A 24,668-nucleotide genomic window follows, 5' to 3' on the forward strand; every position below is an offset into this window, starting at 1 on the left:
TTTATGCACATTTCCCTTTCCATCACACAGAATATAAAAAGGGTCAAGATTTAATATAATAATTTTTACTGCTTCATGAAGGACATTCTTAAGTGAAACTGGATTTTTAAAAAACTATAAGCTTGTTGAAAGTATCCCCTTTTCTTATTTTATGTCAACAAGTTCACTTATATTCTGTATCCTATTTCCTCTTCCCTTCTCAAAGACTTTATTCCTTCAAGTGTCTCTTTTTATCTTATATTGGCAATTTTTCTCTATTTGATCACTCTCATCAGTATATAAACTGGTATTTCCCATCTTAAAAAAAAACTCTAATCTCCACGAAACAGATAAAAAACAAAAACAAAAAAACTTCCCTTACCCCCACAATCTTTTCCAGTTATGAACCCATTTATTTCACTTCACAAAAAACACCCCAGAAGAGTTCTCTATAATCAATGTCACTTCCTCACTTCCTATTCACTTTTCAACAAACCGACTCCTCTACGAAAACTGCTCCTGTCAATGACTTCCATGTTCCCAGGTCCGGGAAACTTCATCTTACAGTAGGATTTGACACAGATGATTATGCTTCCCTTCCAGAAATTTACTTCCCTTAGTTTCCAAATTATTACTTTCTCTTGGATTTCTCTTGGTTTTCTCTCTACTTGACTGGCCATTCCTCTTAGTCTTTGCTGGTTCATCCTCTTCTATTTAACTTCTAAATGTGATTTCTCAGGGCTAAATCCCATTCTATATTTCTGTCTATATTAATTGTGTCTCACTCTTTTCAACTCTTCATTCTCTCCCTGGTTGATCTCATCTGGTACCATGTACTTAAAATCATTTTTATATTGATGACTACCAAATTTGTATTTCTAGTATTGACCTCATTACCTTGAATTCCAGACCCACATCCTCTTGCCTACTTAATGAGTGTACTTGGATTTCTAAGTAGCAACTCAAACTTAACATTTTGAAAGCAAAACATGTGGTTTCCCTAACCCTTCTAGACCTTTCCCTATTGCAATAAATAACATTATCACCCTTGTAGTCGCTCATACACAAAATCTAGGAGTCATTCTTGTTTACTCCTCTTTCCTCACCTCCCACATTCAAACCATTAGCTCATCTCCCATAATAAATTTTTTATGAAGATATAATTAACATATTATATTAGTTTCAGAAGTACAACATAAAGATTCAATACATGTATATATTGCAAAATAATCACCACAATAAATCTAGTTAACATCCACCACCACACAAAGTTATACAGTTTTTTTTCTTGTAGTGAGAACTTTTAAGGTATACCTTCTAGCAACTTTAAATATGCAGTACAGTATTGTAAACATTAATCACCATGCTGTATAATGCATCCTCAGGACTTATTTATTCCACAACTAGAAGTTTGTACCTTTTGACCATCTTCACTCATTTTGGCCATCCCTTAACCCTTTGCCTCTGGCAATCACCAAACATGTTCTCTGTATCTGAGTTCAGTTTTAAGATTGTACATATAAGTGAGATTGTACAGTATTTGTCTGTCTCTGTCTGACTTATTTCACTTAGCATAATGCCATCAAGGTTCAACCATGTTGGTGCAAATGGCAAGATTTCATTCATTTTTATGGATGAATAAAATTCCACTGTATGTATGTATAGATATGTATGTATGTGTGTATACGTTTATATATATAAATGTATATATACATATATGTGTATATGTATATCTATACATATGTGTGTGTATGTGTGTATGTATGTATACCACATACATAAAGAAAATGTAAAACTATATTTTCTTTATCCATTCATCCACTGATGGGCACTTAGGTTGTTTCCACATCTTCAGTATTATAGATAATGGTGTAATAAACATAGGGTTGCGGATTCTTTTCAAGTTAGTGTTTTCATTTCTTTCAAGTAAGCACCCAGAAGTAGAACTGATGGATCTTAAAGTAGTTCAATTTTTAATTTTCTGAGGAATTTCGATACTGTTTTCCTTAGTGGCTGTATCAATATACATTCCCACCACAGTGCACAAGGGTTCCCTTTTATCCACATCCTTGCCAATATTTGTTATTTCTTGTCTTTTTTTAAAATTTCTATTTTATAATAGCCATTCTAATAGGTGTAAGGTGATACCTCACTGTGGTTTTTATTTGCCTTTCCTTGATGATTAGTGATGTTTAGTATACATAATATATTTTAAATCTGTGCACTCCTCTCTGTCTCTATCCCTACTATCCTAGTCCAAGCATCGACCTTCATCTGGTCTTTTGAAATAGCCTTCTAAATGGTGACTTTGCTTTATTCTAGTTCCCTATAATCTATAGCGCAGCTATGTTGATCTCTGAAAAAATAAATCAAATTAAGCCACTTTCTTGCTTAAATTATTGACTTCTCTTCGCATTTAGAATAAAATTCAAACTCTTTACTGTAATCTCTAAGGCCTTTTATGATATGTTCCCTGGCTACCTCTCCCCTCAATTACTATGCTCCTACCACATTAGCCTGTTACTTAAACACAACAAGCTCTTTCCTACTTCAGGGCCTTTGCACTGTTTCCATGCCCTAGGGAACTTACTGTTTCTTAGCTCTTTGCATGGGCCAGTTCCTTGTCATCTCCATGTCTTAGCTCAATATCACTTCTTCAGTAAGGCTTATTTGACAGTTTTATCTAAAGTAAGTCTCTCTCCAGTTATTTACTATTCTATCACCTAATTAATTTCTATCATATCACTTACTGCTACCTAAAATTATTTTGTCTCTTTCCATTAGATTATAAGTTTAAGGAGGCAAGGATTTTTTAACCCTTTTTAAACAGCTTTATTGAGATATAATCACATACCATACAACTTACTCATTTAAACTGTATAATTTAATGATTTTTGATTTATTAAATTTTTTAATTGTAGTAAAATGTGTAACATAAAATTTGTCACTTTAACTATTTTAAGTGTATAATTCAGTGGCATTAATTACACTCACATGTTGTACAACCATCATCACTATCTATTTCCAAAAATTTAAATCATCCCCAATAGAAACTGTAATCATGAATTAATGATTCTCCCATTTCCCACTTCTCCCAATTCCTGGTAACCCTTAATCAACTTTCTGTCTCTATGATTTTGTCTATTCTAGAAAATGCATATAAGTGGAACCATACAGTACTTGTCATTTTGTTTATATTTTATTTATGAGGAAGATCTCGTGTGTCTTATTCAATGCCCTATCAATTGAGACCTCAGTATATATAGCACACAGTAGATAATCAACATACACTTGTTGCATCAACTAATTCCTCAATTTTAAGCAAGTCACAGATTTTCTGGATCTCGGTTTCTTAGCTGTGTAATGGAGCTGTATCACAATTCATTCATTTATTAAACATCTTATGAGAATTTACAGTGTTTCAGGCATTGTGCTTACAAATGGAAATATCATAATGTGTAAAACAATTATTGTCTCTGCTCTCAACTAACGTTCAATTCCTTTTCTGTTTGGGAATGCCATCTTCTTTGATTCTGTGCATGTTTAGGATGGAAATATAAAAAACAATGAAATATATGGAGGTAAGCCTGTCAGATGATGTGATGCTACGTTAGGCTGATGAATGTCAAAAGTCTTATTGTCTTCACATTCATTTAATATTAGCTGCTCTTTCCACTTTGCACAGTGATGACGAGGTTCACATGAATATATATTAATGCATGTTACGAACTATAAAACCTATCCATAAATGTTAGATAAAGTATTATAATTTTTGATTTACTATTTTTTATGTTCTGGAACCTAAAAGCGAACTACTATGATAGTAAATTCTAATATACTTAGAAACTTACTGACAGTTATGGCAAAACTTGTTTTTTTAAATTGATCTTAATTATACTGTACCTGAATTTTGAATTTTGCCAGGTCCATTCCTAGTATATTATGTGATGACCAACAAAAAATGCTAGTTCCAGACAAAAAGGCTGACCCTTGAAAAATATTAGTAAATGGTGCTAAAAATAAGGCATTTCGCTTTATTCACTTTCAATACCAAGAATGGACAAACACTACACACACACACACACACACACACACACACACACACACACCTTCAGACAGCAATGACAGGAAGGGGGCAAGCAGGCCTTACTAATCCTCTCAGCTCTTCAAACAACACTTGAGGATTTCTACTTGAAGGCCTGTCTTTCTAAGCTTGTGCTTTCAAAACTTGGGCTGGACTGATCCCAAACACTGAAGTAACAAATATTACTAAATTCTGTCATTTCCTCTACCAAAAAAGTGATTTTACTACTACTTCTGGTTGTGATGAAAGGTCCTATTGACTATTCAAATCCTCAACCAAGTTATGGATGTAGTATTAAATGACTTCACTACTTTTTCTCTGGCACTTTAACACATGCCAATGCTTTCATCCACCTCCACTAACGTGGCTTATAAATTACTGAGGTGGGGTCATTTTAATAGTATGATTTGTTCACATCTCTAGAGATGGGGTATAAATGAGACTGGCTAAGAAGACAAACTCTCCTTTGACAACATGTATCGGTATAAATGTAGAGAAAAATAAACTTTCAAAAGTTAGAAATATCTTATTGATGTACTACCTGATTAGAAGCCATGATAATTAATAGTTCTGTGATTTTTATAAATAGAAATGCAATCAAGTGATGGTAGTAAGGCCAAAGACAAAATGAAACATTCCTAAGAAATAGTAAGAGATGGAATAGAGATGAAGCAAAAAAAGGTTAAAAGTCACAAATCTGCTAAAAGTTGCTTTCTAAATGCTAAGGGGCTTCCTGAATGAACTCTGAAAGCTAGGAAAGTCTGCTTATAAGAAGTTTACTCTCCTCTCCTTTTAAAACTGCCACAACAGTTACAAGAACAAAAACAAAACAACAAAAAACAAAAACAAAAACCGCTAGAGAGCAAGATACTTGCTCCTTCTGGATTTAGATTGGTTAAACTATTGATCTTAAACACAAACACAAGTATACTCTCTCATTTTCAAAAATAGTATAAAGCTGCAAAAGATACAAAATTATTAGAAGGAATCCACTTTTTAAAATACATTTGCAACCTTGGTTCATTTAAGAATAAAGTCAGAGGCTACTTGGGAAATGTTCCAAAGAAAGGACCAAACAAATACTAGAGCTAAGAGTCTGATGTGGAGGGCTGACTTTCCAAAATTTTCCACTGCACATGCTCAGCCTCCACCTTTGTCCTATTTTCAAAGCAAGCTGGGCTATTCTTAGCACTTCTTTATATCATCTTTGGAATTCCTACTGGCCCTAAGAAGAAAGGAGGGAGGGAGGGAGGGAGAGAGGGCAAGAGGGAGAGGGGAAGGGGGATGGAGGAAGAGGAGGAGAGGGTAAAGAAGAGAGAGGGAGAGAGCACGCACGAGTGGGCATGTGTGTCTGTGTGCACATGTGCGCATGTGTGTGTGTTTGAAGCTGGGATTTATGAGGAAATCCAAGCATTTTGGCTCTAGTCTTAATCAGGAGGAGATTTCAAATGAAATCTTCCAACAAACTTCTGACCTAGGGCATAGGTTCTTAGAGCAAGAAAGAGAAAACAGAGCAGGGAGAAGAAACTCTAAGCTCAAATCAGAACTTTGTTCTATGAAATGAGGCCAACCTTACCAACATCCTGACTCCCAGACTCTGGACCCCAATATCCATGCGTTTCCACCTTGGCTGACTTTACATGGAGGTGCTCTCTAATTTACTTAGATGCATCTCCTCTTCCTTAATGCACTCTTAGTGTGGTCACTTCTTGACCAGTTCTGTCTAAACATTATCTTTTCCATGGTATGACAACTGTGAGCTAGATAGCCTTGAAATTAAGTCTGGTTTCTTAGATTGAGACACTTTTCTGCCAAATATGGAAGAAGGGAAAGTGTCAGTTGTGGGAAGAATGGCACATGAAAAGATGAGTCATGGGCCAGAATCTGTGAACAAGGCTGCTTGCCTGGAATGGAGGACATGCGCTGGAGTGACAATAACAATAAAAGCAGTACAACTGAGAGGGCAATGAATATAAAGTTTATAAAGCATATGACTGAGGACTAAAAACTAGAAAATTGATCCAACAGCAGAAAGGATAAGAATCTTAAGAAAAACCAAATTAAAAAATAAAACACAAACTGAGGTTGGATGACAGGAAGAAAGTCAAAGATGACACTTGATAGAGAAATCATTCTAGATCTATCAGGAATGAATAAGGAAATTGTTTAGTGAGTCTTTAGATTTATATAGATACAAGGCAACTTGAGCTCATGTAAACAAAAGAATCATGAATCATGAATCTATTGCTTCTATAAAATGGAAAAGTCTGGGGATACAGTTAATAATGACTTCAAATAACAGCGAAACCTGGATACTCATCCATAAGCTATTTCAATTGGAAGGATGCCCAAATAAAAACAAGGTACTGAAAATGAACTTCCTTTACAACTAGAGAATTTATAGAATGTCTACCTTTTTAAGTAGAGCAGAGTATGCTGAAGAAATGCTGCATATTTCCTTTAGAAAAATGCAAACCCAAGCAAGCATCTGTTAGTTTTTCTACAGACATTATTTAAATGAGATACCAACTGGTGTGATGTTGAGAAAGCCACAAAAATCCAGATGGTGTGGAAGGACCATATGCTTGGTCTTTCCTTTTGGCTCTGGATAATAAGGTGAGGAGACCATTAAGGACTTGCCAAAGCCACTGAACTTTTACCCCATAAACAACTTCCAATGCAAAGTAAGTTTCTAGAAATGGTCTCAGAGAAGAAAGTTGTGCGAGAAGAAAGCTATTACTAGTCAAGTTGAAGAGGCAAGAGGTTATAAAGTCCACATATGAGTATAGTCTACTAGCAAGTAACAACTCAGTAAAGGATCTCTGAGTTTAGCAGGAGGATTTCAATTTTTACCCACTGTTTCTCTGTAGTATTTATAATGGCACAGAACAAGACTGTGGCCAAAAAGAAAAAAGAACAAAAAATCCCACAAAACTTTTCATTAACACTGTAACTGGTTAAATAAAACGGCCAACTCTAGTACTTACTTATAAAGAAAGAAGGTTAGCAACCCAAGGAAGCAGCATGTATGTGGGAAGTAGGAGAGGAGCGAAGAGTTACTTACCTGTGCTATATTTTTGTTGAGAAGATAGACACCATAGTCGAATTGCAACTTCTCCCCTCCTTTTGGATATAATGGAAACCTAAAAAAGGTAAAGTAGGATCAGGAGTTTTCTAAAACTTGAGTAAAACAACCTCCAAGTTGTTGAGAAATGTGAAAGTTTCTTGGCTACAGCAGAAATATCTGAAGACTTGGACTAAAACATTCAGTTACAGTCATTGCAACCTATTACTCTAATATCTTCATTATATTAGTTAAATCAGAACAATGACTGCTTTGTTTTAAAAAAAAATTGAATTAGGTCATGCAACAGAGGACTAATACATAAAAAAGTAATCCACTAACCTCAGGGAGTTGAAGCCACTATGCTTCAAATTTACATATCATAACCTTGGACCCAACATCTCAACTTCTACTACATTGGAGAAGATTAAGAAAAAAAATCAGACATGAAAACAATGTATAAGATTTCTGTTTCTTTTAAGGTGGCCAGTCAAATCAACAGCACCAATATGAGTGAAAAGTCATCAAAAATTCATTTGCAGCAATGGCTATGTGGATGTTACATGAGTCCAAGACAATGAACTCATGCCACACAGCTCTCAGATGACTTTCCATTTTAACCTGACTCGCTGAAGCATAAGACCTGAGATCCATGATCTTTATAAAGATAATAAATTATGTTAGAGGATAATTTTCCCTTACTATTTTTCTTTTCATAGTCTTAAAATGAAGAAAAGGTTACAGTATATACCTATATTCTAGTCATATTTTCCTGATTCTCAAGACCAAGCATACATTTTATCCTCTAAAACAGATTTCTCTACAAACAGATGAATCACAACTTACAGTCAAAAAGAAAACTTCACCTTCCTTATCTTTGCAATATACAATTACTCTTGAGAATAAAATTATTTTACTGAAATGGATGGTTGGCGAAAATTACTAGATATTCTTAATTTCAATTTTCTAAAGAAAATATACATCCATAAAGCTTGGAGAATGTTGCTTTTTTTAGGGAAAATTGAAGAAGACAGAATTTAAAAGCTTTATATTAAACTCACGAAAGATGCTGATTACATGGTGTCCAAATATAAATCTGCTGTAAATTCATAGGCAAGGTCATAAACTGTTTTTATTGTCTACTACAGGAACAGCAAATGCTTCACACACCATCAAGAGATACAGCTTTGTATTTAATTGAAACAGTAAAAAATAAGCTAGGACATGGACATGTGGTTTGGTCTTAAATTGAGATGCATAAAAATGACAGCAAAGCAAATTCAGGATAAGCAAAGTGCAACACCGGGCATTCATAGGATGTCTGTGAATCATTCATATTTGTATGGGGTAGTTTGCAAAGAAACTACCTAACTGGAAAGACAAAACAACATGAGGGCACTTTGAAAGGAATCTATGAGTCCTAAAACTTTGTACTGAATAGTTGTTATTCTATAAACCATGACGTGTAGACTATCTGCACAACTCTCCAATCCCATAAATCTCTCTCTCCACTTTCAAGTTATAAATACAGAAACTATTTCAAATGTTGGAAGACTAAATTGAAAAAAGCATGCATTGAAAACCAAGCTTCTAAATTCCTGAAAAGTGGATCACACAACATTGACTTTATTACTTCACTGGGACTTCTTTATAAAAAGAACCACAAAGTACGTATAGAACATTAAAACAAATCTAAAGAGTAATTAGAGCCAAAGGTTCAAACAGGGTAATTTTAAGACAGATCAAATATTAGGACAGAGTTCACATCTTAAATTGTTTTGAAATTCTTAAGGGTCACTTCAAGTTGAACAGTATAATAGTTTATAACTATTACACATTCATCTTACTTTGCAAAAGTGCATGGATTTGTAGATCTATTAAGCAATCTATAAAAATGAAACCTATTTTAAAAGGTAAAACTTGCTACCCTCAGGACGAGAGAAATCAAAGGCATCTTAATTCAATATAGATAGAGAATCACATTAGCCAACTATAGAAGGTTTAGATAAGAATGTGGTCATTCAAGTACAACCAGAAAAATATCCTTAGCACCACAAATAGGATGCATTAAAGCAGAGTATTACATTAAATAACTAGACGAAGAACTATACATTTCCCATTATTACACTTTTATAGAAAGGCAATTAAAATGAACAATATTAAAATCCTTTTCAAATTAAATTAAATTTCCAAATTATTTTTAAAATTCACTGACTCTACATGGTATAAATCAATGAATTACAAAGCAATAAACAGATTATATGTGAATGATATGAAGCTCTTTAGTACACAGTAATTTCAGTATGAATAAAGATGACAACCAAAAAGCTAATGTGATCCCAGCTTGTTTTAAAAGAAAAAGAGCAGATAACCAGGAAACATGCTAGTGTCAACTACTTCATGCTAGGTCTGACTATACTGAGACATCTATGTTCAGTCTGGGAGTTAATTTTTTTTTATAAGTATACAGATAAATAATTGGAAACTTTCTTGTAGGTTATATTTCTTATAGGTTTTGAAATAATCTCATTTGACTATAATCAGCAGTGAAGTAGAGTGGTTCAGGGTTTTTATTATCTAAAAAAACCTGACTTTCCTCGGTCACCTACTTAAGTACTTAGAAGAGGTATGACCTCAGTATTAGGTCTTCAATTATAAATTCCATATTCTTTCTATTGCCTCTGAGTCCTTTAAAGAAGAAGAAGCAAAATGATTAGAAGAACAGGAGCCACGGTTTTGAGAGAAATGATTGAAGGAATCAGAGGTGTTTGGGTTGGAGGACAGAAGCCTTGAGGAAAACAAATGAAGAACTTTCAGAGAGAAAAAAAGAGCTGGTTTTGTTTTCGTGGCTTCGAGCAGGGAGAAACAAAGTTAATGGTAAAAGTTACAGGGAAATTGATTTCACCAGTTAGTCAAAATCCAAAAGAACTTGGGTAGAGGCAGCCAATCAGCTGGGCAACGAATGATGAACATGTATCCAGGGGGTTTAATGGACTGAATGGTGGCCTGCAAAACATTTGTCCATATCTTAATCCTTGGAACCTGTGAATGTGATCTTATTTGGAAAAAGGGTCTGCAATTAAGTTAAGGATCTTGAAATGAGCTCATTCTTAATCATCAGGGTGGGCGGTCCTATATCCCATAAGTATCCTTATAAGGGACTCACTGAGGAGGGATACAGAGAAGAGGAGAAAGAAGGTCATGTGAAGATGGAGGCACAGATCAGAATTACACAGTCACAACCCAAGGAATGCTTGGAGCCACCAGAAGCTGCAAAAGGCAAGGCAAAATTCTCTCCCATTGGCCTTTGGAAGGTGCGTGGCTCTGCTGACTCCTTGATTTCAGACTTGAGACTTCACCGTAACTATGGGAGGATGATCTTCTGCTATTTTAAGCCACCAAGTTTGTGGCAACTTGTTTTGGATGACCTACTGGACTAGATGAGGCAAAATATCTCCTCCACCTCTAAGATTCTATAATTCTAGATATGCAAAACTAAGTAAACTGAATATAACTTTGTCTTTCCTTCAGAAACTAAGAAAATATTACAAGACTATAATGCCAAAGGGTCATCATGATAGGCATCAGCTTAGACTGCAAAACAGTGCGAGTAAATGGAAGATGAGAAAAAGATTCCTATGTATGGCATCAAGGTAGAAAATGTTTTAAATTAAAAATTTTGGTATGTGTGTATATATATGCATATATATTCTAATTAGTAGTGTATGTGTGTGTATATGAAAAATATGTCTCGATTTGGAAAAAAATTGTAAAAGAAACTGATCTTGAATCATTCTTACTTTAAAAAGGTATATTTATTATAAATGCTACCTTCTCTTGCCCAACACATACATTTAAAAAGAACTACTAACTGGGGACAGTTTCTTGCCTTCACCTTTAAAGCACCACATCCAAGTCTGGTTCTTTGAGGGCTCAAATGGGAATGAGGATAGGGCTATAAGTTAATTCAAAAACTGTATTATGTGTATTAAGACCACTTCTGACCACTGTATTTATAGAAAATGTGACAACAGGCATTATGTTGTGGAGCCATGACTTTACTTCAAACTTAACATATTTCTCCAGTCCAGACTAGTTTTCCACCACAACTTTTATCAGTTATTAAGGCTTATAGTGACATTCCATTTTTATCCACCTTCTTTGTCTTTTACACATGCAGTGATTCATCAAGTCAACAAGTTATTTTTCCTGTGAAACAGTCTTATCTCTCCATTCCCACTGCCACTCTGGAAAATTCTTTGTTGTTGTGTGCACTGTAGGAGGTTTAGCAGCATTCCTGTCCTCTACTCACTAGAAGCCAGTATTATTATTTTACCCTGCTTCCTAATCAGTCATTATCTTAAATTTGAACTTCTCTGCCTAGATTTCAAGGCCTAACTGATCTAACCTGTCTGCTTGATTTATCTGCTACTTTATTATGCTCAAGTGGTTTCCTCATAGTCTTATAAACATATAAGATTCATCTCTTTCTGCCTTTGTTTACTTCCCAGAAATGCCCATCTCTCTTTCCTTCCATCTGGCAGAGTGAAAAAGACTATGTCTCACTTTGTCACATCTAAAGAAAAAAAAAACTACCACATTTTTCTGCTAAGTTGTATATCACCAAAGCCTTATCTCTAACTCACTGCAAATTGATGATAATGCAGTGAAACCCTAAGGCAGCTATAGGCGTACAGGATGGGAAATGGCTGGAGCAGAGTCAGGGAAAAGAAAAAGGAGATAAAGTCAGCAAGAACAGGTCCAGATCATGCAGGATCTTGTGGGTCACAGTAAGGACTCTGGCATTTTTTCTGAATGAGAGGAGGGCTCTGGAGGGTTCTGAAAAGAGGAGGGACGTGGATGGCTTGGCCACTCTGTGAGAATAAACTGCAGGGGAGCAAGAAAAGAAACATGGTGAGGCTACTCCAAAAATCCAGAGAAGAAAAGAGGGCAGGTTTAAACCAAGATGATAGCTGTGGAGTGGTGCGAAGTGGTTGAATTCTCATATTTTGAAGAGAGAACTAACACGATTTGATTGATTTCATATGAGGTATGAGAGGCAGAGGTAGTCAAGGATTACGTCAAAGTTTTTGGCATAAGCAACTGACGAATGAAGTTGTCATCTTAACTTTGATAAAGTACAGGTGACATTAGAATAAGCAGCTAGGGGTTGGGGTGAGGACCACAGTATGAGGGCTCAGTGTTAAAATATTAGGCTGGAGAGGTCGGTAGGGACCAGACTGCGCAGGTTCCTGTGCACTGTAAGACATCTATCTAGACTACGTCCTTAAAGATAATGGGAAGATCATTAAAGATTTTTTTTATGCATGGGAATGCCATGATTGGGGTATATATTTCTTAAAAGCCACTCTTGCTATAGTATAATAAATGAAGAGGAACAAGACCTAGTTAGGACATTGTTTCCATAGGCCAGGCCAGAACGGTGATGGTTTCGATTAGGGTTCCAGTAGTGAAGAGGTACATATATGAAGAGATTTGAGCTATAAATTGTGGGTAAAACTGAAAGGACTTTGAGATAGACTGGTTCTGACAATGGTAGAGGAAAGAGTCAAAGATGACCCTTTGGTTTCTCGACTGAGTAACTAGGCAGGTGGCGGTGTCTCTGAACTGAGATAGGAAACACTGGAGAGGCAGCAGGTGCATATTTTACTATGTGTAAAAGTAGGAGAGAAATTTGGAGTGAAAATATCAACTAGGGAATTATAAAAATTTAGACAGAAACTGAAGCTACAAGTATGAATGAGCTGACATAAAGAAATCATAGAGAAGAAGGCTGTTGCAGAGCTTTGAGAATGTCAACAAGGGTTAGGGGAATGAAAAAAAAGACAGAAAAGTACTGCTCAGAAATATCTGAGGAAAACCAAGTATCTCACCAGAAAAGCTCAGAGAAAGTGTTAATTTAAGAAGGAAGTTATCATCAGTAGTCAAATGTTGCTCACAGGTTAAGCAAAACAGACATGAAAACATGTCTATTCGAAGTAATTACATGAGTTCATTGGTAGGTAGCTCTGGTAATACAGTAAACATAAGTTTAAATGAAGCAGTGGGAGATGAAGAAAGACTGGTATGAGTTCAGGAGTGACTGGAAGTAAGGAAATGGAGATGATGAGAAGTTTGGCATAGAGAGAGGAGAGCTCAGTAACTGGAGGGACATGGTGAAACATAGCAGAAAAAATGGCCTGGTCTACCGCCATGCCACTCTGAACAAGCCCGATCTTGTCTGATCTCAGAAGCTAAGCAGGGTCGGGCCTGGTTAGTACTTGGATGGGAGACTACCTAAGAAGACCAGGTGCTGTAGGCATAAAAGACAAAAAAATAAGGGATTGTAAGCTGACAAGGTCCTTGCAGTCTGTGAGGTCAACCAAGGGTTGCCTTGCCTAAAAAGAAAGAAAAGAAGGAAGGAAGGAAGGAAGGAAGGAAGGAAGGAAGGAAGGAAGGAAGGCCGGCCGGCCTGGCAAGGTGAGAGGGGACAGGCTCTTCATTCTATAGGTGAGATTAGAGGAGAATGATTTGCCTTTGATGGCGGGTGGGATAGCTCTCCCATTATAATGGGAAGGTTGAGAAAAAATAATCACTATCGATAGTTTATTCATTCAATAAATTTTCCCTGAACTCATACTATGTGTCAGGGGTAATGCCAGGTGGTAGAGATAGAAGAGGGAGCAAACACAGACAACAGAGCTTAGAGTCCAGTGGGATAGACAGACATTGCTCATATAATCACACTAATAAATATATAATTTATAAATTAAGTACTCCAAAGGAAAGGAATACTGTTTCAGAAAAGAGGTAGATAAAAGACTAAGAGAATCAAGGAAGACTTCTGAGAAAAAGCGGAACGTTAGCTGAGATCTCAGAGATGGGTAGGAGTGAAGGAAAGGAATGTTCCAATTAGAGGAACAGCATATATAAAGGCCTCATGACAGGAGGAAGCATGTTGCTTCAAGGAATTGAAAGAACAGTAATTGAGCTGAGGGGAGTTGTGACAACAGATGAAGCTGATAGGAAGGTAGATTATGCAGAGACTTCTAGACCATGTCGGATCATAGTCTGCTGTTATTTTCCTAAGAGAAAAAAATGGAAGGACTTTAAACAATGCTCAGATTTGCATCTGGTACCTTCCTTCTTAAATTAACCTTCTCTCTTTGAACCTTCCTGACAATGATAGATTTACATCTTCAAAAAAATTATGCTGATTACAGTAGAGAATAGTCTGTAGAAGGTGAGATGAGCTTGTTGCAGTAATGTAGATGACAGATCATGGTGGCTTGAACTAACGTGACAGGTATTAGAAATGGAAAAAAGGAGACTAATTTGGAAGACTTTTAGGAGATAAAATCATAGAAGTGAAGGGTGATGAAAGGGACAAACAATGGATAACTCAATGTTTTGTTTTGCCCAGCTGGACAGAGGGTTGATCAAATTGTAGAACAACTTAAACAAAAAAATGTAATAGAACTGTTGAGCACTACCGAGAGCACAGAAGTGGTAATTAATCACGAGTACATAATGATGCTATTATGTGACATCTGCTTGGGTACGGCAGGTACAGAAAAAATGGACGATAGGGCTGTAAGAATGACAAATCATAGGTGCCAAGACAAGAATGTTACTAAAATAAATTAAAAGGAATAAAAAGACCAGGGTCTGCAGGTCACCAAGAAGAGCAATGAACAAGTGGCTGAACGAACAAGCAGAAGGAGAAGAGGTAGTCTTCTGAGAGCAAGATGCCTGATCAGATTTTGGACATGAACTGAAATGTTGACATGATTTAGAGTGTAACCATGGAAGCAAATAAAAATGATGAAATGCAAGAGGTCACTGATGAGAAAGATCAAGAAAGTAAGAAGCCAGGGTGTTGGATGAATCATCCGCTTGTGTGCTAATGTTACCCGTAACAGCAAGCCTTTGATTAGAGAGAAAGACTGTTTCTCTTTCCTATATTCTCTTTCTTATGTTTCTCTGTTGCCAAAATATGTGATGAGTAAGGAGGTAATAATTGAGATTGGTAAGGGAAAGGTGGTATAGTTGAATAGCATACGTCTCAAAGGAATAGGGTTTTTGTATGTTTGCTTTACCAACAGAGCAGAGAAGAATCTTTCAGCAGTGAGGAGCAAGAAAACCCCAACCTCACCTCCTAAATCTGAATAACTAGCATATATGAAAATTAAAAGCTGCCAATAATAAGGCTTCAAGAGAAATGGGGTTCTCAAGAAAAATTCAGGTTCAGATAGGGCAAGAGGTTGGCTGACTTATCTGAGAAAAGCCTGAAAACGTAGGTGAGTTTGTCGATTATATAGATTTTCGGAGGATCAGCTGAAGAACTGGAGAGCTAAGTCAGGGTCAAAGGAGTAGAAGGCATTTTGAGGATGACGAAGATGAGTACAAAAGATTTTGAGATGTTTTGGTGGAAGTCTTCCTGTCTGATAGCATCAATTTTCTCTGTAAAGTCAGAAATGAGGTGATTTACCAAGAATGAAAGGGAAAACATGATGGGGAAAAAGGAGAGAAGGCTTGAGATAGTCTTGTGGCAGGAGAACCAAATATCCAGTATGTATTAGTCCAACTGAAATAGGCAACTGTGAATTTACAATGCTACCAATCTTTCCAGCTGTTTGGTTTTTTACTGGTAGCTAAGTAAGAATGATGGAATAAGGATGTTTTAGGATATTGACAAGAGAGAATCTATAGGTGTGAAGCTACTAGGGTGGAAAAGTAATGACAGCGGCCTAACAAGAAAGGATAGGATGATGGGGAGTTGTATAAGGGAGTGAATTACCTGTAAACACTTTTATTATGATAATAAAATGAATTAAAAATTGGTCTTTTTTATTATCACTGTGAGCCAACAGATCTAAATAATGCCAGTGATAAAATATTTCTCCCAGAAAAAAAATCTTTTGTTGGTCTAAGTTCTAAACAATTGTTGCCATTAACTATTTAATTTCATTATATATGTAAGCTTCAAATTAGGGTGTTTTCATATGTACACTCTAATAAAAATTTTATGTAAATGGAAGCTAATTTGCAGAACTCCCAGTTATATACTCAGCTCAAAAAAGTGGACTAACACACTTAATTTCTTCTAAGTGCCGAATGGTTTGTAATCTTCCAAGATTGCTTTGGGCACAGTTTGTGTCTCCAAACTGTCTGGTGCTACGTATTCTTGTGTTTAAACAGTAGATTAAAAATAAACAGTGATAGCAATGGGCAGTTTTTCTTTTCTGAGTTATCTTTGTTCTGGTGAGAATTTTTTAGATAAGATTATTCAGATATAAAAATATTTACAATCAGCCTTGAACAAGGTACAGTGAAATATAAACCTTTAAAATTATTCCTTGCAGATGAGCACACAGAAATTGTGTTCAATTTTTAAAAGTAAATATACACATACTTTCCAATAAAATAACATTTTCTGCTTTTCTTTTTTAGCTATTGTTATTGTTTCATTTCCTAATCATTACTGAAAGTAATTATATCATATAGAGAAAAAGTGTTAAAAATGATCCACTCCATGTCAAAAACACTAGGTACATGCCCCTGAGAAAAGACTTGGCATTGACAAAGGGAAACAGAGAATATTACCTGCTCTAGACACAGAGATGTGGGAGGTTAAGACAAGAAACAGTTGCTACTTGAAAAGGCTCCAGAGTAAGTGATACTTTCAGGTGGGCCAGTTATTTTGCTTACATCTAGTTGTATACTACAGCTGTATATTTGTTGTTTCCCATAGTTGTATACACAGTTCTATATTAAAGAGGTTGAGAATATGTATATCATAATCAAAGCACAGAGGAAAGATCTAGGAAGAAGGAGAGGAGAGAGGTAATAGATCAGAGAGGGGCAGCAAACAAAAAATAGCAATGTGAAAATAATTTATGAGCAGAGAGTGACATAAGTCCTTATGGAAAAATAAGTAGAGTGATTCCCTGCCTCCACCTCCTGTGGGGAAAGAAAAAGGAGAGAATATATAATAGGAGATCATATATGCCAGTCAAAGAAGATTAAATTTGATATGATAGGTAATAAGATTCCATCACAAGTTTTTAAAGGAGAAATCATTTAATGAAAAGGTTTACATCAGATTATTCTCTTTGCCAATACAGATATAGTTATTTAGAGAGAACTGTACTAAAAAGAGGATGGAGTTTCAGGGAAATAGAATTCCAAATAATTTCAGTAAGAGGGTTAAAAATAATGCCCTTTTTTTTTTAAACTTGGTAAATTGCCGGGCTGTGAAAATGGTTAAAGAATTCAATATCAATTTCCTTGTAGAAAACTTCCAGTTTTTCCACACTCTTTTGGTAACTGTTGAAAAATAGTCTACAGGCAAACGTCAGTGAACAGAGCAAAATTAAAGGATGGAGACCATGTCTTTTTTAATAGTCAGTTTTGTAAAATAAAAATTCTGCCAAGTAAATCAAAATCATATTCCACAACATTAACAGCTGTCCTGCATTTGCCCGGGTTCAACAGCACCTGTTTCCCACAAAGATCTGTATATGTTAAAAACAAACAAACAAACAAACAAAACCCCTACAATTATGCATGCAAGGTGCATAAAACTACCATGCTTGGTAACACCAGAAGATGCTTCTATCTGGAACATGAATTTGGAAGAAAAACCATTCATTATTTTAATTTTTTAAAGACAATTTCACAATGTGTGCATATAATATAGGTTTGCTTAAATACACCAGTTCGTCTAATGGTATATTCTCTGTAAACCACTTATCAGGGCTGGGAACAGATCTCCCATACCAAAATTATTTATTTAATTATAAAACCAATTTCTGGGAAGAGAGGAAAAGTAGAAGGGAGATTCAGAGGTAATAAGTCAAGGCTTTAAGGTCAGAGAGGCATAGGCTCAGATCTCAGCTTTGCTACTTACTTGTGGTGTAAACTTGGGTGTACTACTCAGAACCTCAGTTTCTACATCTGTAAAATGGGTTTAATAACACCAATCTTTCAGGATTGCTGTGAGAATTAAACAAAAATCTAAGACCTAGCACAGTTACAAGAATATAGGAGACAATTATTATTATTATTATTATTATGACTTGTTTCCTCCCCCCTCACCTGTCCCACACCTATCTGTAAGTGCCACAAGGGGAGATACCACATTTTATTCATTTTGCTGCCTCCTGAAATCATAAAGCATCTTCATTTACCTGACACTTTCTACCCTATATTTTAGTTGTTTACACAAATGTCTTATTTCCTCTACTAGAATGTAAACTCCTTGAGGACATGGGTGTTAAGCTCAGAGTCTTATCCACAGCAGGTATTCAACAAATATCTGCAAATAAATGAATACATTAAGGAATAAATTTAAAAATTAAATATTGAACAAATATCTAGGTGCCATACATCTCTGTGAATTAAAAAATAAATTTTAGCTTCAGAAACATTTTCATCCTCCTTTCTTAACTTTAATATACCTAGATATCCAACTCTTATTTTTAGAAAGTGCTTTGAGTTTTGCTCAAAAGACAAATTCTTTGATGGGGAGAAAATGTCAAATTACAGAATGATGTTTGCAGTGGATTAATAGGAGGGAGTACCCTCTGGCACTAGAGTAAGAGGGCCAGTGAACACTGCCAGAACAGCAACCATGACTTGGATGCTGGACTGAATTTACTGAATATCTATTATGCGTTAGGTATTGCGCTTAGCACACATTATCCATACGATGCAAGTCACTGTCCTATAGGCACTATTAATTGAGGTGCCCTGGTCACACAGCCTTTCCCAACACCTACAACTGCCAATCCCACTCCTCATCACCTAACCCCTGTCCTGAATTTGGATTAGTTATTACTCCCCCATGTGTTTTTACAGAACCCTGTACACTCACTAAAACAGCACATTTTACACTCTTCTGCAATTGCTTATTTATTCCTTTGTAGTATCTTCTACAAGAACAAAAACTATGAGCCTAAATTTTATTAATATTGTATCTCAGTTCCTAGAGCACAATGTCTAGAATATATTTATTCGTGGAATGGAGAAAGTAAATGTACAGATGGAGTGGTAGAGCTAGAATTCCAACCCAGGCCTATCCAATTCCTAATGCTATGCTTAATTCTATACTATGTCTCCCCCCACCCCAGTAATAATTCCACTTTATATTGTATTATTTTGTAAACTTCACTTACTCAAGATTTCAATAAAAACTTGTGGGATTTCCTCTCCCTATAAATCAAATGTTCATGAACCAAATTATCACCAAATTCATCACCTGATTTGATAAGCTGGCACTCTGAAAATCAACACATGTAGCTTTAATCTGACCCCATTTTGGGTTTAGTGCTAAGTCAAAAAGGCAGAGATTGTCGACACCAAAAACTATAAACCTCATTAAGTCCAAAATGTAACTTCTAATGTCCTAGTATCAATATTATATACATTTCTTATTTTGGGGACTTTATATAAAGAAAAGTGGATAAAAGATTTGAAAATAAATCTGAAAGTTTTTGAAATATCCAGTTAATTTTACTAAATTGGTTTTTCAACTACCATGTGTATAAATCTGTCAACTATGTAAGTTTTAAAAGTTAATTTTAGATCATCTATCAGAAAGCCTAAAAACTTCTACCTGCTTTCTAGATGTCAAAGCTCAAAATCACATGCATAGGTTATTAAGTCAGTTTTTTAGAATGAATATGCTGTCTAGGAATTCCACATATTCAGAATATATATGAGAAAGACATTTCAATTACAAAATTGCAAAAGGAATCACCTCAACTCATCATTTTACTCAACTTCAGAGCACACACACAAAAAAGACAATTAGAGATCTCTAAAGTTATTCTGTTTGTGTATGGATTTCACAGGAGGAGGAAATGCCAAGGATCACTGATCCAACAGAAAGCAAAGCTAACATCTAGGTTGTCATAATCAATCTGCCCTAATTATCAACAAGTTTTTCCCATTTCTGACCAGTCATTTGGAGCTGACCTCTGACAAGTACTTACAAGTCATCGAAATCTCATTTTATTTTATAGCCTCATATTTGTTATTGGGCTAATCTTTACCTGTTCTACATCACACAACAGCTTAAATATTTGAATGGCCCAGCAATAAATTTCCACGGTCCCCCTGGGTCAGTCAGATGTTAGCTGTTAAGTAAAGCTAAAAGGATCTATGCTTCATAAATTTCCTTCAGGGTCCACATTTGCTCTTACAGGCCAGGCTTTCAAGCCCAAACATCTTTATAGCTATGTGCAGTGATTTATTAACTCCTCCTTGTTTTTATCCAAAAAGATCAATCACATATGTATCAATAAGCTGGTGTGCTGGTGACTGTTTTTTATTGTACATATAACCACCTGCCTTTAATACAAACTCGAGTCTAAAGCTTTTGTAAGCTCTTGCTGGATTTTAACAACCTTCACCTGTTTCTAATTTGGTATAAAACATATGGTTTAGCTCTGCTATTTAGTTCTAAGCCAGCCTTTCCTCTTATGGACCCAACAATATAAAAGAAAACAAATCCAGAGAACAAAAACCTAAATTTGGAAGATGTGACGTCTGTGCGTGTATGCACGCATGCGTGCACACACACACACAAATGCACACGCACCACTTACTTGCCCACTTATTTCTGAATAGCACTTTTAACAAATGACAGGAATGAATTATTTCACAGCTATGAAATTATTACATTTCTTCACAAGAAATTAGATGTATCCTACATTACTCTCGAGGGTTCTAAAAATTATGTTGAAACTGCAAAAATGAGTGTTTAATCTCAAGATCTCAAAAAAGGTTAACAGCCATATCTACCTAGCAGACTATGAGGTCAGGAAAGAGAGTTCCTACCTTTACATTCAGGAATATAAATCTACATTTGGCCAGGTAAAACCAAGACTTTCTTTTCCCTTCCCTTCTCCTTCTTTAAATAAGACCAAAAGTTTAAGAGGCAGGGTGCCAGCTGAGAGAGAACAACAACCTCACCCAGCATGCTAAAGTCAATATTAAAAGTAAGAGTGTCTGGGTGATAGGGCAGGGAGGAGTAAATCCTCAGGAAAAAATGACTAATAGAAATGTCTAGGAAAGGCAGAGAAGTCAACACAGCTCTCCCAAACTTCTTTCCTACACGCATTTACTTTTCCAGTTATGGTGGGACAACACTGGCCACAGCTGGCATTTAATCTCCCATTCAAATTCCTCTCATCCTTTGAGGCCCCGTGCAAATACTCTATTCACTCTGAAGCCTTCTTCAGTCTCAAATCAGAAATGCTACCATAAGATTTATCAGTATTTATCCATCATTTGAAAACATGTAATCACATTAGGCTTTGTTTTACAGTCCTGTATTTCCATGTCTCTCTTCTACAATGATCTAACAGGCATTGAATAAATTATTCACTGAGTTGTATTAAATTGGTTTACAAATAAAAAGATTTGTATAAATGAAGGACACTTTAAAATTCATATTTTTATCAAAATAATATAGAGGTTGAAAAAGTCAAATTGCTCTGCAAACCTGATAGTAAAAACATTAATTTACATGTTTATTAGCTAATACCTTTTACCTCAATACCCAGATCTCAGAGCCAATTATTCAACACTCCAAGCTGATTTTTTTTTCTTGGTATTTACCTTACATATATCTAACTAATATCCTATATTCCTGTTTCTTGATTCTACAGTTTTAAAAACAATCTATTGACAACCTACTGGGGAGGATGAGGATTTATCTCTCTTACACATAGTTTCCCCATCTCTTCCCAAAACATCCACACTTCCCCTTCCTCCTCTCTTCTCAGTAGGGTCAACACCACAGTTTTTTGTTAAATCAATATCCAACACTATAGTAGTATAACTATGTAATTATTATTTTGGGCTGAGCCATATAATGTATATTTATTTTTTCTTACTTTTAAACTTAGTTTTTCCTGGAGTTAATAACCCTCCAGTTTCTTCAATTGCTAAATGTTTTGATGTGCCTCTCACTAATTCACCCTGACTCCCTGAAAGCAATGAAAACTCCCTCTTAACATCATTAAATACATTAGATAGTCTATCCATTTTACTTTTTCTTGGAGCCTTTCGTCCTCCTGCTCTCTAGACCACCTGAAGAGCTGATCTATGATTTCCTTTCATCATATCCTGATATCTCTTTTGCTTCTCTGTGTTGGATCCCCTCTTTTCCTTGAATGATGTTTTCCTCTTACTTGATTTATTCCCTTTTATAATACAACACATCTTCCAGGAGCTTCCTAGGAAAGGTACATAGGCAGATTTTTTAAAGGACTTTAATGTCTGAAAAGTCTTTTTTTCTACCTATTAGTTTGACATACATAGAAATTTAGCTTATAGAAATAATTTTCCACAGTACTTTGAGGGCTTTGTTCCACTGCTTTCTAGATTTCAGTCTTGACTTTGACCAGTTAGATACCATGATTTCTATTCCTACTTGTATGTATTTTTCCTCCTTTGCAAGCTTTCGGAATCTTCACTTTACCTCCAGCATTTCAAAATATCAGTGTCAGGCACTCGCTGGGCTCTTTGAATCTGAAATCGAATCTTTCAATTATTAGAATTTTTCTTATATTACTTCTTGAATTTCTTACTCTCTTTTTGCTGTTCTTTTTCTGTTCCTTTCACTGTTGGATCATCAGCTGTTTGAAGGAAGCCTCTCACTTCTTATCTTTTCTAATTTCAATCTCCAATTTTTCGCTTTTTCCTCTCCCCTAGACTTCTTCAACTTTACCTTTCAACTTTCTGTCTAGTTTTTTAAATTTCATCATTTTCATTTTCAAGGTTTGTTAGTCTGTCTTTTAACAAATGCTCGTTTTTTTATACTATGTTGTTTTTGTTCTTGGATGTAGCACTCTCCCTTGTCTCTTGAAGAACATTGTTGGGTTTTTTCCCCCTAATTTTTGTTTTTGATTGATCCCTATGTTCTTTCTTCTCTCCCCATTTCTTTTTCAACTTTTTTTTTTTTGGCTTCTGTATTTTATGTGAGAGTTCTCCCCAAATAGCTGATGATCTTGGCTGACATTCTTTTTTTTTTTTTTTTAATCATTTTTTTAACATTTTATTTTTTTCCCTTTCCCCTCCTCTCTCCCCGCTGGTAACCACTAGTCCGTTGTTCATGTCCGTGAGTCTCTGTTTGTCTGTCTTGTTCATTTGTTGCTTTTAGGTTTATATCCCACATATAAGTGATATCATGTGATTTTCAAATGACCATTCATTTTTAAAAATGAAGTATTAAAAGCTAATTGAAAATTGCAAGAATAGGATTGGTCAAACGGCAAGTTTTACTTTGGAGTGATCAGCTGAGGCTTGGCAGTTTCAGTGGAAGATGTACAACTGTAAGCTGTATTTTCTCTTGGATCAATCAGTTTTCTATGGTCTTATCAATTTCATCCTTCAGTCTGTAGACATTTACTTAATTTATCTTTTTGCCTGGCTCCTCTGCTCTTAGTTATTCAGGTTGTCCCTGAATCTAGGGTTGGTCTGGTTCAATCTCTTTAGAGGAAACTTCAAGTTTTCTGCTGGTATAGGGAGAGGTAGCTGCATGAGAGAGGAGTTATTAGGGTACACTAACTTCTAATACAGACTTCCAGCCATACCTGCCTCATCTTCAAAGATACTTAGCCCCTAATTCTGAGTTTTCCTGGACTTTTACAGCATAAATTAGCTTGCGTCTTAGCTTTCGCCCTTGCAAGCACTTAGATTTTAGTTTTTCCAGTTGGCTAAGTCAGTTGCTACCCTCCATCTGTTTTCCAGTTTTCACAATTTTGCTGCCATCTCTTTTCACTTGAGGTTGCTTCTCATATTCTTTTTGTGACTATGGGTTTATGCTTTTTAAATTTCAATCCCTGTACTATTATTTCAGTGTCATGTAGGGGAGAAAAAATAAGTACAATTGTTCAGTTAGAAGTCTGAGGTTCACTAAGTAAGATTAATAGCAGCTTCCTTTGCTTTTTTCTGTGTCAGGCTCTTGTGCTATGCTTTACATGTACCATTTAATTTTTAAAACAACCCTAAGGCTACCCAACACCCAACCTCTTCTGTGGTTTACAGAATCCCTAAAGTTTAGTGGTCCATTCAGAAGAAACACATTTCTGTCTCTTACAGAGGCTGGAGAATGTAGAAGTCTTTATGGAAGGAAAGAGCACCCATTTTCCTGCTGGTTGAATGACCGACATTCCAATAACCAACCGTCTTGTACGAGGGCCACACCCTAGGGATGGCAGAGTAGAAAGCTTGAAGGAGCCTGGATTTTCCAAAGCATTACGGAACCACCATTGAATTACTGATGCCTAGATTTTTATGTGTGATAATAAAATTTTACGTGTTTAAATCATTGTTAATTTGCGGTTTCTATTATACAAAGAAAACTCCAAACTGATACAATTTCCCCAAACTGAAGGTTGGAAAGTGACTTGCCCAAGGTTAGGGTGAGAATGAAGACAGCTAACTCAAGTCTTACACCAAAGTTCATAATTTAACCACAGGCTTTCTTCAAATTATAATATCCTAGAACCAGATACACATGTATGT

At 35.7% G+C, this 24,668-nt stretch overlaps 1 protein-coding gene, 1 long non-coding RNA gene and 1 pseudogene across 5 annotated transcripts in view; 2 read left to right on the forward strand and 1 right to left on the reverse strand.

Moving 5' to 3' along the window:
• Positions 1 to 24,668, reverse strand: part of UVRAG (UV radiation resistance associated) — a 249,482-nt gene that overhangs the window by 60,200 nt on the left and 164,614 nt on the right. For all 4 annotated transcript variants that reach the window (XM_016161480.2, XM_036221513.1, XM_016161481.2 and 1 more), the window contains one exon: positions 7,128 to 7,206. In XM_016161480.2, the coding sequence (XP_016016966.2) occupies positions 7,128 to 7,206 (79 nt within the window). The remainder of the gene's footprint in view (positions 1 to 7,127; positions 7,207 to 24,668) is intronic.
• LOC118602946 lies at positions 10,338 to 24,473 on the forward strand. The gene is made up of 3 exons (XR_004951036.1): positions 10,338 to 10,441; positions 10,659 to 10,780; positions 24,243 to 24,473. It is a non-coding gene; the product is annotated as an uncharacterized LOC118602946 (long non-coding RNA).
• Positions 13,331 to 13,449, forward strand: LOC118603453 (annotated as a pseudogene).

Source organism: Rousettus aegyptiacus, unplaced genomic scaffold, assembly GCF_014176215.1.
Source record: "Rousettus aegyptiacus isolate mRouAeg1 unplaced genomic scaffold, mRouAeg1.p scaffold_m13_p_5, whole genome shotgun sequence".
Lineage (NCBI taxonomy): Eukaryota > Metazoa > Chordata > Mammalia > Chiroptera > Pteropodidae > Rousettus > Rousettus aegyptiacus.